This window comes from Chenopodium album, chromosome 16 (genome assembly GCF_948465745.1).
Source record: "Chenopodium album chromosome 16, dcCheAlbu1.1, whole genome shotgun sequence".
Lineage (NCBI taxonomy): Eukaryota > Viridiplantae > Streptophyta > Magnoliopsida > Caryophyllales > Amaranthaceae > Chenopodium > Chenopodium album.
Window position 1 is genome coordinate 5,297,506 of NC_137849.1, and position 17,936 is coordinate 5,315,441.

The following is a 17,936-nucleotide window of genomic DNA, read 5'->3' on the forward strand; positions in this document are numbered from 1 at the left end:
TCACTAATAGCAGTCAGTTTCAGGTGATGAGGGTTCAACTTTCTACTACAGCTGCAACATTTCTCAATTAGGGTTAGGGTTTTTCGCAAAAATGGACACTCCAGAATCTAAATCTACTCCTGCTAACACCCGCAAAATCAAATTAATCAATCCTTCTCCATCAGATTCTTCTGCTTTTCAAGTATCAATCTCTTCCTCCTACTAATTTTCTATCTAATTTAATGTTTTGATTTTGGTAATTTCAGTTTAAATTTGAACAAAATCAGCGTGCTTTGTTGATTTTTAAGTTCATTTGAAGTAATCAAATGCTAGATCTTTTAGTTTTTGCACAAAAATCCACTGCCAATTTTATGTAGTTTTTGCTTTCATCGGCTAATCTACTTCCATTTTGTTGTTAATTGGGGTAATCATCTACTTGTATTCAGCAAATTGAGGTTGAAATTGATGATTTTGGTGCAAATGTGGGTAGGGTTTGAAGTGGGTTTGACGGATGTCTCAATGATAATGAGTATTCTAGTCCTTGACCCTTCAATTGCATCCCCTTCTCCAAGTTTCCTGCAGTCACATATCCAATGTCCCCGTTCCCGTCTCCGAGTGTTATATGATGTAGCATCAAATTTGTAGGTGTTTTCTTATAGACCATTGGGCATTAGCTGAAAATGTTGCAGATTGATATCCATACTATACCATGATTATGTTTTACACCTCACACACACAAAAATGTTGTACACAATTGGGACTTAGGATGGAATTTGTTAAAGTGTATGGTCTATTGATTCTTCATGTTATAATTAGTGGGGTTGTGCTCTCAGTTTAGTGTGTAGCTTGTTGGGATTAATGTCCGTTTGAGTTCTCTCGGATGGAAGATTTCTTTCACCCAATAGTCCATCCTTCACAAGCAAAAGGTTGGGGGTAATGATCTTTCAAAATGCCGGATGTGTTTGTTGATCACATTTTAGAATCAAGGGTCCATTGTTCTCATTTTAGGTGTGCAAACCTGTTCAAAACCCATAAGTCCAACCTTCATGAGGAAAAGACCGGGGGGGGGGGGGGGTAATTTTCTTTCAAATGTCAGATGTGTTTGTTGATCATATAGTAGAATCAGGGTCCATTGCTCTCATTTTTGGTGTGCAGTACTGCAAACCTGTTCAATCAGGTTCTAAGGATGTTCCTTAAAATACATAGGGTTAGGAATATAGTTGGTATTAGACCAATGATTAGTGACGGTGGCACTATTTTTCTTATGTTATTATACTCATTTCTTATACCCTCATAAAATCAACTTAGTCATGTAGGAATCACGAGCCATGTGGCCCACATTGAAGTATCATTTTGACATGTAATTCGGGTTCATTCTAATCTGGTTCACTAAACCATGGTCATTTGGAGTGAGTTGATACTTAGGAGTCAGGAAATTTGCGACTTTGTGAGGCATCCATGGACTTCTGTGTTTGTGAAGATATATGTATTTTTCCGAGGGGTTATGGTTGGCATTTTCTTTCATGCACCTTAAGTATTGACTGATGATGAAAGACTACTTAGTTCTTTCTGCCTTTGCACACCCTAAGCATTTATGTTAAATCCTTCTAAGCACTTTGAAGATAGAAGAGCCAGATCACCCACTTTAAAGCATTTGGTTTCAATTTGAGTTTACAATAAACACAAAGATCAATTGGGAGTTTGGGACTTATTTGAGACTAAGTGTGCACGTGAGGGTTTCAAAGAAAATGTTTTCTTTCATATGGATGGATAGTCTCTTGTGGAATTTTTGCTGTTATATACATGCTTCCAAGTCTAGCCTGTTCTTCTTAAACTCCTGTAAAAAGAAAGCACCAGAATACTTATTATCTCCATGCTTATTGTTTGGACTTGTGGGCGTAAGGAAATTAAGTTGAGAATAGCTTGTGACCTACATTAACTTTAACATTCAAATGTCATCCGACTATAATGTCTAATTTGCAATAAATTCTATTCTGCAGGATTCACCTGTATTCAACTACTTAAGCAACCTATCTCCCATACAGCCTGTCAAAGGTGGACCTGTTGCCCAAGGATTCCCTGGGCTAGCTTCACCTCCACTTGTATTTACATCACCGCGCTTTAATTCACTAACAAATTTATTCAACAGGCATGTAACCATGTTTTTTTGCTGATAAACTTCCTTAAATTTCTTTTTAGTGACTATTTATTGCTTCAGAAAGTAAGTGAGATTTTGATTGCCTTCAGGAAGCTACAATCTTCTGGGCCTAATTCAGAATGTTCACAAGATCATGATCATGATCATGACAACTGTCACAAAAATGAAAGGGATCTGGGTGGTTCTGTTAAAATAGAACCTGAATTTCATAATCGTTTGGCTTATGGTGATCAAAAGAATTGCAACACTGAAAAGTTAGCTCCGGATGCTCATTGCAGTCCATCTGGTTGCCTTGATGAATTCTTAACCGACCCTGGCAATTGTGCAAATTCTTCACAAAAATTACAATCTGACAATGCCCAACCTTCTTTAGAAAGTGGCTGTTTGGAGAAAATAGATGTTGGAAATGGCAAAACTCTGGGCCTGAATGGTTCTGCATTGCAAAAGGGTAAAAGAATTTCACAAGCAAAGTCCAGAATCAGTGTTAGACTGGTGAAAAATGAACCACGGCATGTAATTTCATCTTCTGAATGTTCGGGTGCCTCATCCAGTTTGTTGACAGATCATACATCCGAAAAATGTCAAACTGGAGATTCTTTCAATGAGGTGATTATAGATACACACCCTCCCCCAGTACCCCCGCTTATTTTTGAAGGTCTATTTGTTTCCTCCTCAAACTCTCAATATGTCTATTCTCACCCCGATTTGATTTTCAAAGTTTACGTCTCAGAATACATTATTTAAGTTTTTCCTAGGTCTTTCTCCTTAATTGCACATTTTAAAGGCAAAAGTTTTTTGAGATCTATGCATGTGAGTGTTGTGGAGTGTTCTCTCACGTCATTAAGTCAGTTGATGTTCATATTCTATTTCCTTTGTGAAAATAACTATACCTTTCTACAACTTTCTTAACCCTAATGCAGGCCAGTCATTTCGAACGTGGCACTCTCAGACGTTGTCTTTTTGATGAGAGTCAAAGGATAAATTCTGTTGATGGACCTGGTTTTTGGAACCACATTTCTAGTGCCCAGATTCAAGAATCAGTTAATATGTCCACTGGGAAATTAGGGAGTGAGCAAATGAACAACTTCTCTAAACCTGCTGTTGACACTTGTGTTTCTTCAGTTACTGATAGTCATGCTGTTGCCGTCTCCAAGCCACTAGGTATAGGGTTGCATCTGAACAGTGTAGTTTACCCCAGATCAACGGATAGTGCATTTACTAATCAGCAGTCATCTGTGATGAGAGTGGAAAGAAAAAAATTGCTATTTCTCACAAGCAATCAATCAGATGGAAAGGTCGATGCCTCTAATGTAACTGGGAAAGTTTTAATTAGCTCCGAGGAGATAGATCGACATCAGGCCTGCTCACTACCGTCGTCTGACAACACCACAGCTTCAGAAGCTATCGAACGATCTAACAATGCCATTGAGACAAAGCTACATGCTGCTTCTACAATTATAAATGAAAAGATTACATTAAGTTCAGATCTTGTGGAAAATTTTGAGTCTAGTCTTGGAAGCCCAAATACGAAGAGGCAAGCATTAAATCTCTGTCTTACAAGTCAATTGTAAATAAATCTTTTTGCTTGGACTCTGACATTGTTCCTCCAGGAAAAAGACCTCAAGCTCTACCGATGATGACACAACCAAGCGATGTAATTGCAGAAAGACCAAATGTTTAAAACTGTAGGTGTTTTTGCCCCTTTGCTGTACTTAATTCAGTTGTTGATGCATTGTACTCACTGTTGCCTGTATGATTTTGATGGTTTGATTGCAGCTATTGTGATTGTTTTGCTGCGGGATTTTACTGTGGTGAATCATGTGCCTGCGTAGGATGCTTTAATCGACCTGAATATGAAGATACAGTTCTAGAGACAAGACAACAAATTGAATCCAGAAATCCACTCGCTTTTGCTCCAAAAGTTTTGCAGACTGTCACAGCTTCTCCTACCAGCAGCAAGGTACCATTGCTTATATATGCCCTATATCATGAATGTATTTTGGAAGAGTTGTTACTTATCTGTTTTCAATATCGGCAGGTTGTCAGCAATCTGTCAACTCCATCCTCGGCAAGGCATAAAAGAGGATGCAATTGCAAAAAATCTATGTGTCTTAAGAAATATTGCGAGTGCTATCAGGTCTTTTACCACCAAACAGTGATGGTTCCTTACTTTGTTGTATTATTATTATTATTTATTTTTTCATATAGTATATGGCTTTGTGCTACATACCTATGTCTTTTGCTGACCTTTTAACACTAACAGGCTAATGTTGGATGCTCTGAAGGATGCCGTTGTGAAGGATGTAAAAATATATATGGAATAAGAGAAGGTAAATTATATTTGAGAAGTTTTTATTGCCCTTTGTGTGTGTGTGGGTGTGTGTATGGGCATGGGTGTGGGTATGTCTATGGGCATGGGCCTGGGCGTAAATGTGGGTGTGAGTTTAACTGTTTAAGGCAGATAGAATGGCAAACTGATCTTACCTTTTTTTTTCCCCATTATTGGTTCCATTATAGTATGATGGTTTAGAGCACATTAGATAGTTTTATTGCTACTAACATGTATGTTTGTCAAACCTTAATCTATTTGTTGTCATGTAAATGGTAATTGGTAACACACGTGCTAAATGAAGAGCTGAAAAGGATGTAGAAATGGTGATCAGCTATATCTCTAGTTTATGCCAAACTCTTTTCAATTTGTTAATCTGCTTTTAAACAGTACTAGGAGTCATTTTTCATGAGAGTCTGTAGTTTATCAGCTTATATTTGAGCAAGCTACTAGGCCAACGAGTCAATTCCACTTTTCTGCGACTAATTATTGCACTTAATTTTGGTGAGATCTATCCACACAACTATATCTCTTCATACACAACTGTCTGATCTGGATTGACTTTCTTTAGTCTTGGACAACTATACTAGCAACTTTTATGTAAACTCAGATCCCTTTTGAAATAATACTCTCTTGAGCAACTTGTGGTGCTTGATCTGATATTCTAATGCCTCTTGGGCTAGTGCTGGTGTATAGACTTTGTATTCATGTACCTTTCCTTCACTTTCTTTTACCAAGCAATTGAATTTTTACTCTGTTGCTGTGATTGTTGTTGTTGTATTCCGTACTATGATAAATTGTCACTCTGGTCTACTCCGCAATATTCAAGATCTTCCTTTCTCTTTCTCATTTTTTGGTTGGGTCTCAAGTTTTTTGATTATCCTAGGGATGGCTCTATATCCTTCATAACAGACCAAACAAATCCAAGCGAAAGAATATTAAAAATTCTCATTACTATGCCAAACATAGCAAGATGATATTTCCGTAGAGTTTTATGCATATTCATTATGTTGAAACTTGAAAATCAACTCATCACATCCTTGACCCATATGCAAGGGCTGAGTAAATAATTCAAGTAGATTGAAGATTGGATTGCTCACTGCTTAGTCCTTGAGCTGCGACAATCATGTCATGCTGCATTATAAAATAGCCTGGCCAAGTGGTAGCTAAATTTGATTAGCGCCTGGTTGCTATAAAGAAGTAAAGAACTACTTTGCTCTTCAGTATTGAATCTAAAGAGGATTGGTTTTTGGTTCAATCAATCAATCAATCAAAGCCTTAATCCCAAAAGTGGGGTCGGCTAACATGAACCAAATTTGATTATTCCGTGTAGTCATCAACATAAATCTTTCTCCTCCATCCCTTACGATCCAAAACTTCATCCTCACGTAAATCCATGCACTTCATATCCTTCCTCACTCCTTCCAACCAAGTCATCTTTGGTCTCCCTCTTCCTCGTTTAATCCCTCCATGGTCCCACTCTTCCACTCTTCGCACCGGTGCACCCTCGGGTCTCCGTCTTACATGTCCAAACCAACGCAAACGATTTTCCCTTAATTTATCTACAATGCCCGCCACACCTACTTTCTTGCGAATAACCTCATTTCCGATTCTATCTCTTAAAGTGTTTCCACACATCCACCTTAACATGCGCATTTCCGTAACCTCCATCTTTTTAATATGCTCTTTCTTAGAAGCCCAACATTCTGTACCATAGAGCAACACTGGTCTTATGGCAGTCCTGTAGAATTTTCCCTTCAACTTTAAGGGAATGCTGCGGTCGCATAGCACTCCCGTGGCCGCTCTCCATTTAAGCCACCCTGACTTAATCCTGTGGGTCACGTCTTGATCAATGTCACCATTCTTCTGGATGATCGACCCTAGGTACTTAAAACATTCACTCATGGTCAAATCCTTTCCATCCAAACTCACCACTTCATTGCTTGTCCCCCTCTGAGTGCCAAAACGACATACCAAATATTCAGTCTTACTCCGACTTAGCTTAAACCCTCTAGATTCCAACCTTTGCCTCCATTGCTCCAACTTGACATTAACCCCATCCTTAGTCTCATCCACCAAAACGATATCATCTGCGAACAGCATACACCATGGAACCTCATCTTGAATTGGTCTAGTTAATTCGTCTAGAACCGTTGCAAAAAGAAAAGGGCTTAATGCAGACCCTTGATGCAATCCGATTGTAATAGGGAAATCTTTTGTCAACCCTCCGCATGTCCTCACATTTGTTGACACATCCCGATACATATCCTTAACTAGGTCTACATACCTTCGTGGGATACCTTTCTTCAACATTGCCCACCAAAGTATCTCTCTTGGCACCTTGTCATATGCCTTCTCTAAATCAATAAAGACCATATGAAGATCTTTCTTCTTTACCCTATAAAACTCCATCATTTGTCTTATCAAATGGATTGCCTCCATAGTAGATCTCCCAGGCATAAAACCAAATTGGTTATCTGAAATGCTTGTGCATGCCCTCAACCTTTGTTCAATCACCCTTTCCCACAACTTCATAGTATGGCTCATAAGCTTAATTCCTCGATAGTTAGAACAATCTTGAGCGTCTCCTTTGTTTTTATAAACCGGGACCAAGGTGCTCTTCCTCCAATCTTGTGGGATCCTTGTAGCCGTCCATATCTTGTTGAAAAGGTTTGTTAACCAATCAATACCAATCTTACCCAAACACCTCCACACCTCTATCGGTACCCCATCAGGGCCAACCGCCTTCTTAGGTTTCATCTTCCTCAGTGCAATCTCCACCTCTACTCTCCTAATCCTTCGCACATACTCCATGTTGATTTCTGCATCACTCATAGAGGTATCTCCTATCACAACTCCATTACTTCCATTAAATAATTCATCGAAGTACCCCTTCCACCTGTCCTTGATGCCCTCCTCTTGCACTAGGACCATTTGGTTCTTATCTTTGACACACTTCACCATGCCAATATCCTTCCTTGCCTCTTGTCTTCTCTTTGCCATCTTATAAATGATCCTTTCTCCCTCCTTGGAATCAAGCTTTTCATAAACCTCCTGATATGCCTTTTCTTTTGCTTGGCGAACAGCTGCCTTTGCCTTACTCTTAGCCTCCTTATACGCTGCAAAGGTTTCATCACTCCTACATTTTCCTAAGGCTTGATAGCATTCCCTTTTTTGCTTAATTACTGCTTTCACCTCTTCATTCCACCACGAAGTATCTCTCTGTACCGAAGTTCTTCCCCTTACTTCCCCTAAGACCTCTTTGGCCACTCTTAGGAAACAGTTCTTCATTCGTAACCAGGTCATGTCCGGATCCACCTCTCCATCCCAATCCGCTTCTTCAATTACCTTTTCTGTAAAAACCTTAGCTTTTGCATCCCTTAGGGTCCACCATCTTATCCTTGGTTCTTCTTGTCTAACTTTTTTCTTCGCCTTCTCTTTCAGACGAATAGTCATTACCAATAGCCGGTGTTGGGTGACCACACTCTCCCCTGGGATAACCTTACAGTTTATGCAACTTTGTCTATCTATGCTCCTTGTGAGCAGGAAGTCTATTTGAGTTGCATTTGCTCCATTCCGAAAAGTTATCAAGTGTGAATCCCTCTTCTTAAACCAAGTATTAGCCAAAATTAAATCATATGATTGGGCAAAATCCATAATAGCTTCACCACCGGCGTCCCTCTGCCCATACCCAAAGCCTCCATGGACACTCTCATAGCCATCTCGGCTCGCCCCAACGTGCCCATTTAGATCCCCTCCAATATATAACTTCTCTGAGTGGTGGACACCCTGCACCACCTCGTCTAGGTCCTCCCAAAATTGTCGTTTCTCTTCTGCATCTAAACCCACTTGGGGAGCATAAGCACTGATAACATTCACAATCTCCTTGCCACATAGCAACTTCAGCCTTATCAACCTATCGTTCTTCCGATAGACCTCGATCACCTCTTTTGCCAACCTCTCATCGAGAACCACACCAACTCCGTTCCTAGCTCCACCATTCCTTGTTCTGTGGCTCGTTTCTTGCCCAACATACCATACCTTATACCCCAAAACCAAGCCTCGAGCTCCTTCTCCTGTCCATCTTGTCTCTTGGAGGCACATGATGTTCACGCGTCGTCTTTTCATTACTTCTACCAATTCTGCTGATTTTCCCGTAAGAGACCCCACATTCCAAGAACCAATCCGCAAACTAAATTCTTTTCTCCCACGCTCCCTCCTGATCCCAACTCCAAGTCCTTGATTATTTGACACCACAATTGGGCAATATGGCGCGTCGCTTCTGGGCGACGACCTAGCAACCCTTACATACTTATCACTGCACCCGGGTCTGGGAAGTGCAGCGCGTCGCTCAGTAGGGAACGCCCCAATGGCACGCCCTTGCTCATTTGACACCACACTCGGGCAATGTGGCGCGTCGCTTCTGGGCGACGACCTAGCAACCCTTGCATACTTATCACTACACCCGGGTCTAGGAAGTGCAGCGCGTCGCTGAGTAGGGAACGCCCCCACGAAAATATCTGTTTGGTTTTTGGTTATGCTTATTAATTACTATCTTAAAGCTGAGTGGAGCATTTATATATATCTAATTTTTTGCCACATCTAACGATCTAATATAGGTTGTGTATTTATGGTAAGGACAATGAAGCTAAGATTGTAAATTAGGCTCAGTTATATAGAAAATCTTCTAGGGGTGCAGTGCATAGTCTTGTACTCTTGTGTAGATGCTATGTTGGCATAAAACCAGTAACAATTATAGTGGAAATTTTCTTCTGATAATTACCATGGAGAGCCTACTGATTTACAATAAAGTTTAACCAAATGAAGAGGCTATTTTACATGGTTCAATGGGAGCAAGAATTTGACTAAATTGTGAACACAAAAGGAATCAGTAACAGAGAAGAACCATAAATCATTAATGAATGCATCTGAACCATAAATTTAAGGAATATCGTATACTTGTATTTGATCTGGTCTGACCTGCAAAAGCTGGTTTATCAGTGCTGAAGTAAAAAATTAAGGAATAGTGTTCATCCCTTGATAAATATTGTCATCCTGCATATGTGCAATGTTAGAATAATGAAGAGTCAATATTGTCTTTTATTCTCATCAGCTATTGAGGGCCTTGGGGCTACCTACTGTTTCAGTTGCTGACAAACTGATAAAATATTGCATAGACCTGGTTTATTCCTAATTTGAATTATACTATTTTGTACAAGTAAGCTGCTATGTTAAATTTTGTTGACAGGAGCTTGTCTGTTCTCCTATAGCTTTTAGGATTTTTGTAAATAGTATATTGGAGCAAACAGAGTTGTTCATAAGCTAAATAGTCGTAATAGATTTGACTAGCTAATCTACTTTTAGAGGTGTTTGTTATGAATTAGATTGAAGAGTGGGATGGGGTCAGTATGCTGTTTTTCAATATGCTATGGAAGGAGCATATTGAAATGAACAACAAACCATTTGATTACCAATTATTTACCTATTTTAGATTAAATTGTTTTATTTATTTATCTATTTCTTTGTTGTTGTCAATATATGCATCCAAAAAGCTTACAGAAAACTCCTGACTAGTAATTTATCAAATGCTTGTTAGAGAATCTTCTATTTAATCGGTCAAACATGCTAAAACAACTTGGGACTTATTGCTGGTTGCCAAATGATACCATAACCATAATCTGCTCATGATGTTAGTGTTGGTTGATATCAATGGTATACTTTGTAGAGTTTCTACAACAAACTCCCTCTTAATTTGCTTTTTTATCATAGTTATTTAATGTGTTTTTGCTACGCTTCAATCTCTTAGCAAGACCTTAACCTGGACTTATTACCTATGTTAGTGGGGCCAAATTGTATACTTTTTCCATCAAATTGTCTCATCTATGCCTTCTTTTATAGCTTCTTGTTTTAAATAGACTTGGTGCAAACATAGAATTTATCATTAGCTTAGTTGCATCCTGCTTAATGTACACAACTTGCAGTTATTGAGGGCATTAAAAGAAAGTTACTGATTGCATGGATTGTGTTGAAGTTATGTTGCCTTGTCATTGAGCTTATCTGCTCAATATTAATAATGATGCTTTCCTTTTGCAGATTATAATATTGCCAGAGAAATTATGCTTAAGAGAGCATCTGTTGAAATGTCAGAAGGAACAATGACTGTCAATAATAGTTTAGTCAGCAGTAGGGCGCACAGTTCTCCTAACCTGACACCAATTACACCAGCATTGCAGTGCTCAGAGTAAGATTATATCTGCCTTAAGTCTTTGGTCCTTGTATCTTTGAAGTTTCATTTCACTAACTGCATGGTCTTTATTTGATGCAGCCAGAAAAAGAATGCTCTCAAATCTCGGCTACCCTTCAGGAAATTTTTGCACCCTCCAGAATCTCATACTGATACGTTGACATCTGAAGAAAACCCAGCTTCTCCATCAAATTCACAGAACCATGGTGAACTGTTAGAAAAAAATAAATGTACGGATGTAGGTGTTCATGACGCAGAGAAAGGCCCGGAGAACACAGAAGACAGATTAGTACTTGCAGGTGATGATGAGTCCGTAAATGCACATTGTTCGTCCCAATTGGCAAAACCTGATGTAAAAAATAGCATCTTGAGAAATATATCACAGCCTGAGTCTTTTGCTGAAAGTGGTCCTCTGGCACCAAGTAGTTCTCTTCGATGGCGAAGCTCACCCATTACTCCAATCACACAGTTGGCCACTTCTGAACTCAAAGAATTTGGTACAGGTAGCAAACAATCTGACATATTTGAAGATGACACCCCTGAGATACTGAAGCAGTCACCTACCCCCATTAAATCTGTAAAACTGAGCTCCCCTAATAAGAAGCGGATCTCTCCCCCTCACAATCATATTAATTCCTCAGAAGCCGTAAAATGTAGCCGCAAATTTGTACTGCGTGCTGTGCCTTCATTTCCTCCGCTTACCCCGTATTCTAAAAGCAGCAACCTTGACAACAGAGGTTAAACATTTTATTTAGATACCAGATTCATACTTATTCACATGCAGTTTGAGGTGAGTGAATCAATTTTTTTTTTCCACTGAACATATTTGGAGTTTATTATCAATAGATTCAGGTGAGCTGTGTCATTCTCTAATAATTTTTATGTGATTTTCCAGGCATCATATGATTTCGTGTATCACAGCTTGCACCAATGAGTGCAAAGGTTGGTCTTCTGAACTCTGGATCTAGATGTGGAAAAAATATTTGTTGTTTGAGATCAACTATCTGGGTCTTCTGCTGACAAGCTGCATCATGATATTATGAACTCCAACTGGTCGCATACCACCATAATCTGCTTGTATTTGCCGAGATCTCAAGATGTAACCTCCTTTCAGTTTTCCTTCTCTTTGCTCCTAGGGGTATTATTCTTTTTTTCCCTCTAATTGAATATTTATAGGGGTTTTAAGAAAGCGAGTAAATAAATTTGACAAGTACACAAATTGATAAACTGTCACAAGATGTTCTACAGTTGTAATTCAGAAATTTTGAATTATTTCAACCATTGTAAAATGGAACATCTATCTATAATTTGTGGAAGCCTTTTTCCTATCTCAATTTTGGTGACTCAAAATGAGCTTGGCCATCTATCTCCATCAGCCATCTCAGAAAAACTGAGTTCTATAAGAAGGCATAAAAGATTTGGGTACAGAACTTCTAAGAGTTTAGCTAATTGCCTAATAGTTAGGCAACTAAGAAGGGCCGAAATATCAGTTCCACCTTTGTGGCTAACTAAAGGTTGGTTTACTAAGGGTACTTAGGACATTTTGCGCAGTCTTAGTTTCATAAATAATTTGGTAAATAGACATTAAATTTGCAAGTCCTCAAGTACCAGATTGATTGACACTTTGCTCCTGCTACAATAAGCAGACTGCGGATTAAGGTCAAGGGAGATTTTGGTATTTCAATCTATAACAAGCTCGATTTCTCATCATACATATTCAAGACACAAGTAAGTTCTACATCGGATTTATTAATCAACTCAGTACAGTAAAGAGTAAATTTTCTCATCATATGGTAGAAAATATCAATAGTCCAAGGATTATGAAGAGAGAACATCATGTAATATATTTCATATGCGAATAATATTTTTCAAGATACAAGGATTATACCATGTTTTCATTATATACTATAAATATATTTCCTTATTGCCATCTATTAGTAGCATTTCAACATATAGCTAGCTAGCTTTGCTCTTGATAAGGTACTTTGCCTTTTAGTTTACTTCCATATCACTGCGTATAACGGTTCTAGGAATCTGAAGGGGTCCCTTCAAGCTCCAACACTGTGGTTAGCCATTTGCAGACTTCTTCAGTTTCTTCAGGGATGGTGTAATGACCTAGCCTGTTTAATAAAAATCAACATGGTAAGACCAAATTTCAAGGAAGTTCATCTTTTAGTAAGTGTTGTAGCTAATACAAGGATCATGTACCCATCATAGCTCCTGAAAGTAATATTCTGGAATCCAAGTGAAGTAAGGGTTTCCACAGCTTTCTCTCCATGATCGTGCGCAACCACTTCATCAGCTGAAACACAAAGATTAGACGAAGAGTTACTATGGCTCCTTGATGAAAAGGCTAAAGGGTGTTTTGTAGATCCATAGTGTTAGGTATTTAGAATATTTCTATGATAAATTGAGATAAAGAGACGTGCATACTTCATGAAGGGAAGTGGCACTAATTGTACTTTGTAAATGAGTGATATGAACTATTAAGTGTTTACAAAATATTACTCCGTATTTTGTAGTTTACAACAATAGGATATAAAGTCATTATTTATGGAAATAAATCTTAGATTTAGCTTCGTGTTACCCTTCTTCAATTTTCAACTAGCATCAGCCAAAAAAAATTGAAACAAAAAGTCATCTTTAAACTTGAAGTGTAGAAGAAATAGATGCAAAATAAGACATCATCATAAATTATTTTAGTATGAACTACGGAAAAGTCATGAATTATGAAGGGTATCTTACGAAAAAATAGTACAAAAATCGAATCAAAAGTTAACATAGATTCAAAATTATGTATGGGAATAAATTCTTAAATTAGCTTCGTGTCACAAAGATTCAAAGTTCAATTGGCATCATCCAAAAAAGGGGGCAAGAAAATGAAACAAAAAGGAGTCTTAAAGTTCAAAGACTAGTAGAACTAGATGCAAGAGAAAAGATAACATCACGAGTCATGACAAGCAAATAACACAATAAGAAAGAAATGGGAATACCTGATCCATGGCAGAGTAAAATGGGCAATGACGCTGCACGCTGCTGAGCTTCTTGAGACTCTTCCATCCATGTTTTCAATGAACTGAGAAATTAAAACTATGATTAAGCACAAGGATTCTAATGTAAAAAGATTCCACTTTGTAAAAATGCAACTTGATAAACAAAATGTTGAGTTCCATATCAATAAAGTACATAAACCTTGAACATGGCAGCCATCCACTTAGTCCAACAACTACACTGAGATTGATAGGATAGGGGTTTCCATTCCTGTATCGCCCTAACACTTGGCATATCATAGAATACAGAGAGATTGCAGCACCTACGTTGAAACCTCCAATACCAAGCTTGACTGCAGTAGTAGTTCAAAGGTTAATACCAATTTATAGAAGAGAAGTGCTTTGACAAGTTGATGAAGTTTATGAGCTTGATTGGTATTTATATTTTCTTCAGTAGGGAAACATAACATAAAAAGGTGAAGCGTAAGATCTCATTTATCACCTTTAGATAAGTGTTGCACTAATTAAAAAAATAATTAGGCTAAAAAACTATTGGCAATCAGTAACAAGTTTCACCGCTAATCTTGTATGATCAACTAGGTATATACAGGTAAAATGCACTAATAGCAGGTCCAGAAAACAGATAAACAAAAGCTAGATTATGATAATATGGGTGAGACATGTTGACAGTTTAAGAAAATGGAATATGAAGAGCAAGGATTTTTGTAATATGAAAAAAGGTCTCTTGTCAGCAACTAATAGATGGAAAATTGGAAATTGATTTGACAAAGTAAAAGTCAGGCAGCGTTTATATTCAGAAAACATACAAAATACGAGGGGGGAAATAGGAAACCACAGATAAGTATGAGAAATAATCAACGTAAACAGAAAGTAGGAATCTGTCAAAAGTTTTTCAACAAGTTATAAACAAATACGTTTAAATGACAAGAGAGGGATATCGCTCATGTATAAAACGACCTAGAGCCAAAATTATATTGCCTTTAAGCTATCATGTAACACTGAAATCCAAACACACATACTGTCAGAGGGTTCACTGGACAGAAGGTTGGCGATATGTGCTGCTGAAGCATCTAAACCTTCCAAATCATCTGGAGCACTTTGCGACATATCTTCCACATCAAACCCTGCCATTATCATACCAAGACTTCTAAAGTTAAATATACACACACTAGAAATCTGTAGATACCAAAACAGAAGTGTTAGAGCCAGTAGTGACTAAGAAATGATAGCCACAGTACTCACAAGAAGTGCATGGAAATCCCCCAAGAAGTGCAACTGGGCGAGTAGGAGCAGTTGGACAAATCCACTTAATCTGCATGGTTATCATACTATAAAATCTGAGCTCACAAATAGTATAAGAAAAATGCAAATGGAAGTCTTTGCTATCTGAATACACAAATTTTCTGGGAAAAATCTGCCCAAACTTACATTTGGAAGGGGAAGGGTCTCGAAGAGCTGAGACCAGCTGCAGCATTAGAATATCAGTGTTAGTTTTTGTATGAAATTAAGAATCCAGCCTACTTAGATGGAGAAGCACTCAAAGGACTTCAAAGTTAACAATATTGAAAAAGAAAACATAAAATAACCAAGAAACACATTTGGACCACTTTAAAACTACAGAAGGTCCATCAAATAATACTCTCTTAAGCACAGTATATGCCTTTCCAAGAGCAGTAGAATATTTTGTTTACATATAAAGACAACCAAAAATGAAATAGAATATAGCCTTCTCTGTTTTGCTCATGCTGTGAGTGAATAATGTTAAAATTGGACAAACATACATGTTCAGAGGACCTTGCAAGATAGTGTTTCTGCGGTCCCCTATATGCCAGGTTTTAACAATATGACTCACCAACACTTTTGAGTTTGACTTCAGGAAGGAATTATTCTCAAAGGAGTTCGAAACAAGAAGGGGATTTTTGAGAAGGTTTCTTAAAAAGCACGGAACAAATTAGCAGCTAGCGCGCATGATTAACACACCGTATTTTTTGTTACCAAACATATTCCTGCCTTTTTCTTATTGGGTATAGGTCAGCATAACACATACTTATCCTAGTGGATTTACGATATCTACACTATATGCTTTAAAGCATATGCGTGTATGATCAATCAGAAAAATATACTCCCAAAACAACCTAGTCCATGCAAATCAGGTTTTCCTGGACAAAGTTTGATTAGTAACAATTACAGAATGATAACTTATCATTGCTGTCAGCCTATCAAGGATTTAACTTAAGAATGGGCAAGAATATTGAAGCAAAAAGCAAAACGCTAGAATGCCTTTCATTGAACGGTTTACTGAAGTTACTACCTCAAGCCTTTGTCACCCATTCCATGCAACCAAACTATAGTAGCCTGGTGTTTCCCTTTAGGCCTGACAACATGAGTTCCTCCAAATTCCAAATTCGTTGTCATAGGAGTAGCCTCTTCAATGTCCTCACTACCTGAAACAATAACAGGGAATTTCAACAACGAAAAGTAATTTTTCCTCATTGACTTCATTTCAATAAATTCTAGTTTCCATCCTAATATCCCACTTCCAATATGAATGACCAAGATAAGTTTCCATTAGGACAATAACTAGGCAACAAATCCCTTATAATAAATTACTTTAAAAAGGTTCAATTCTTCTCCTTCCCAAACCAGGTAATCAACCCCCCTCTTTAGTCTTTCCTTAAATGTACAACTTTCTTACACTTTCCAATTATTCTTAGGACAAATAACTAATTCAAATGCTAAAAAACTTTCTATTGACCACCCTACTACAAAAACTACATTGCCAAAGCCGTAATCCTAAAAGGATGGATTCGTCTATTCTATTAACTAACCTGAACCGCGAAATTCATCACGACATGGATTCATCTTTGCTTAACCACTCAACCACAATGACAAAGTTCAAGCCTGGCTATTCCTATTTATACAAACAAATGGGGGCAAAATGGAAATAAACCCAAGAATCTGAATCACCTCTAGCCAACTTTCAACATCATAGACCATGATAATACACACACTCACCGACCTTGAACTCAGAAAATATCCTAAATTAATAAACTAATTAGAAAGATAAAAAAGCACTAATTAAGGTCTAAGTATTAATTACAAGAGAGATGAATTTTCTGGAGGCTAAAAGAAGAGATGATAAAAAGTTTTTTTCTAAAAAAAAACCCAAAAAAGTAGAACTCCTTTTTTGAAAAGGGAATCCACAAACAAATCAAAAATTTGACCTAGCCACCCAACCAAACATGGTCTTAGTTTTTGCACATTATATATAGAATCCATGCTTGTATTATAGCTGGTAAAGCATTACCAACCCAAAAAAATCAAACAACAACTTTTCAATAAAAATAACAAATGTTCATAAACTTTTAACAATTAAAAACTTATAATTTTTGTTATGCAATAAAAAGCTCTTCAATTCTGGGTTTTTTCCACCATGATTTTTTGTACATATTCATCATAATGGTTGAATAAATGAATACCCATTAATAAAATTCCAGAAATTCAAATATTCCAAGTAAAAATGCAATAAACATAGCTAAAAATGAAGTGGGATTTTCATACTATGAACATTTAAATGTTAAAACAATGTAAATGGTATTATCTCTGATTAAAAGTTTCTGGGTACTAACCTGGAATTTGGGTGTATGATTAAAGTGAAATTTCAAAGCATAAGTGTTTTTGTTTTCTCTTTACAATCAAAAATAAAAAATTTACAGTATTTGAGTTTGATTTCTCAAAAAATAATATTAAAAAAAAAAAAAAGAGAGTGTTGATTCTCTCTCCTCCAGGCATAATGCTTCTACTGTTCATAGTTTCGTCCACCGGGAGAGACCAGGCGAGAGCAGCAGATTACCCTACCACACGTGTGCACTACTGCACTCTGCTACATCCTTAGAATAATTGTTTCCGAGTTTGGCTCAACCCAGCACGGTGCATGGTTCGTGTACAAATGTGATATGGTCACTTTAACATATAGGAATATATACGGTTTGTGTAACATTATTTAGAACAATTTAACATAACAGTGTGAGTAGAAAGTGTTTAATCGTTACAAGTAATTTGAAATAGAGGTAGGAGTATTGGTTATGTTACGGTTTACTTATCTATTGAGTTATTGACATATTGTAGACTTGTACTCCCCCGTTCCCAAATAATAGTCCTTTATGGGCAAATTTTAGTCCTAAAATGTTCACCCCATTTGTTTTTTCCAACAAA

General features: G+C 37.5%; 2 protein-coding genes across 3 annotated transcripts; one reads left to right on the forward strand and one right to left on the reverse strand.

The window, feature by feature from the left end:
- On the forward strand, nt 1-12,026 carry LOC145586142 (protein tesmin/TSO1-like CXC 3). Its single transcript, XM_081642880.1, has 11 exons — nt 1-181; nt 1,980-2,132; nt 2,231-2,743; nt 3,058-3,671; nt 3,748-3,822; nt 3,914-4,097; nt 4,176-4,274; nt 4,401-4,467; nt 10,560-10,707; nt 10,792-11,500; nt 11,606-12,026. The coding sequence occupies exons 1-10, from the start codon at nt 92-94 to the stop codon at nt 11,450-11,452; spliced, it is 2,604 nt and encodes an 867-aa protein (XP_081499006.1). The 5' UTR covers nt 1-91; the 3' UTR covers nt 11,453-11,500; nt 11,606-12,026.
- A 582-nt stretch (nt 12,027-12,608) lies between these two features.
- On the reverse strand, nt 12,609-17,638 carry LOC145586143 (uncharacterized). 2 transcript variants are annotated; one of them, XM_081642882.1, is made up of 9 exons: nt 16,550-16,713; nt 16,033-16,165; nt 15,150-15,186; nt 14,964-15,033; nt 14,741-14,845; nt 13,903-14,053; nt 13,704-13,786; nt 12,919-13,012; nt 12,609-12,830 (listed from the first exon to the last, which is right to left on the reverse strand). In XM_081642882.1, exons 1-9 carry the CDS (start codon nt 16,581-16,583, stop codon nt 12,737-12,739), a joined length of 801 nt encoding a protein of 266 aa, XP_081499008.1. In that variant the 5' UTR covers nt 16,584-16,713; the 3' UTR covers nt 12,609-12,736. The 2 variants fall into 2 exon arrangements, with proteins under 2 accessions (XP_081499008.1, XP_081499009.1); XM_081642883.1 differs by lacking the exon at nt 16,550-16,713 and adding an exon at nt 17,351-17,638 and having other exon boundaries at nt 12,610-12,830.
- Between the last annotated feature and the right edge of the window lie 298 nt (nt 17,639-17,936).

Excerpts from the sequence above, each read along its gene's own strand:
- LOC145586142 (XM_081642880.1), top strand. The coding sequence starts at position 92 with ATGGACACTCCAGAATCTAAATCTACTCCTGCTAACACCCGCAAAATC. Across the intron at positions 4,275-4,400 it reads AATATTGCGAGTGCTATCAG|GCTAATGTTGGATGCTCTGA; the intron begins GTCTTTTACCAC and ends TAACACTAACAG. Across the intron at positions 10,708-10,791 it reads CCAGCATTGCAGTGCTCAGA|CCAGAAAAAGAATGCTCTCA; the intron begins GTAAGATTATAT and ends TATTTGATGCAG.
- LOC145586143 (XM_081642882.1), bottom strand. The coding sequence starts at position 16,583 with ATGAATCCATGTCGTGATGAATTTCGCGGTTCAG. Across the intron at positions 15,034-15,149 it reads AGACCCTTCCCCTTCCAAAT|ATTAAGTGGATTTGTCCAAC; the intron begins GTAAGTTTGGGC and ends ATAACCATGCAG. Across the intron at positions 13,013-13,703 it reads TTTACTCTGCCATGGATCAG|CTGATGAAGTGGTTGCGCAC; the intron begins GTATTCCCATTT and ends TTTGTGTTTCAG.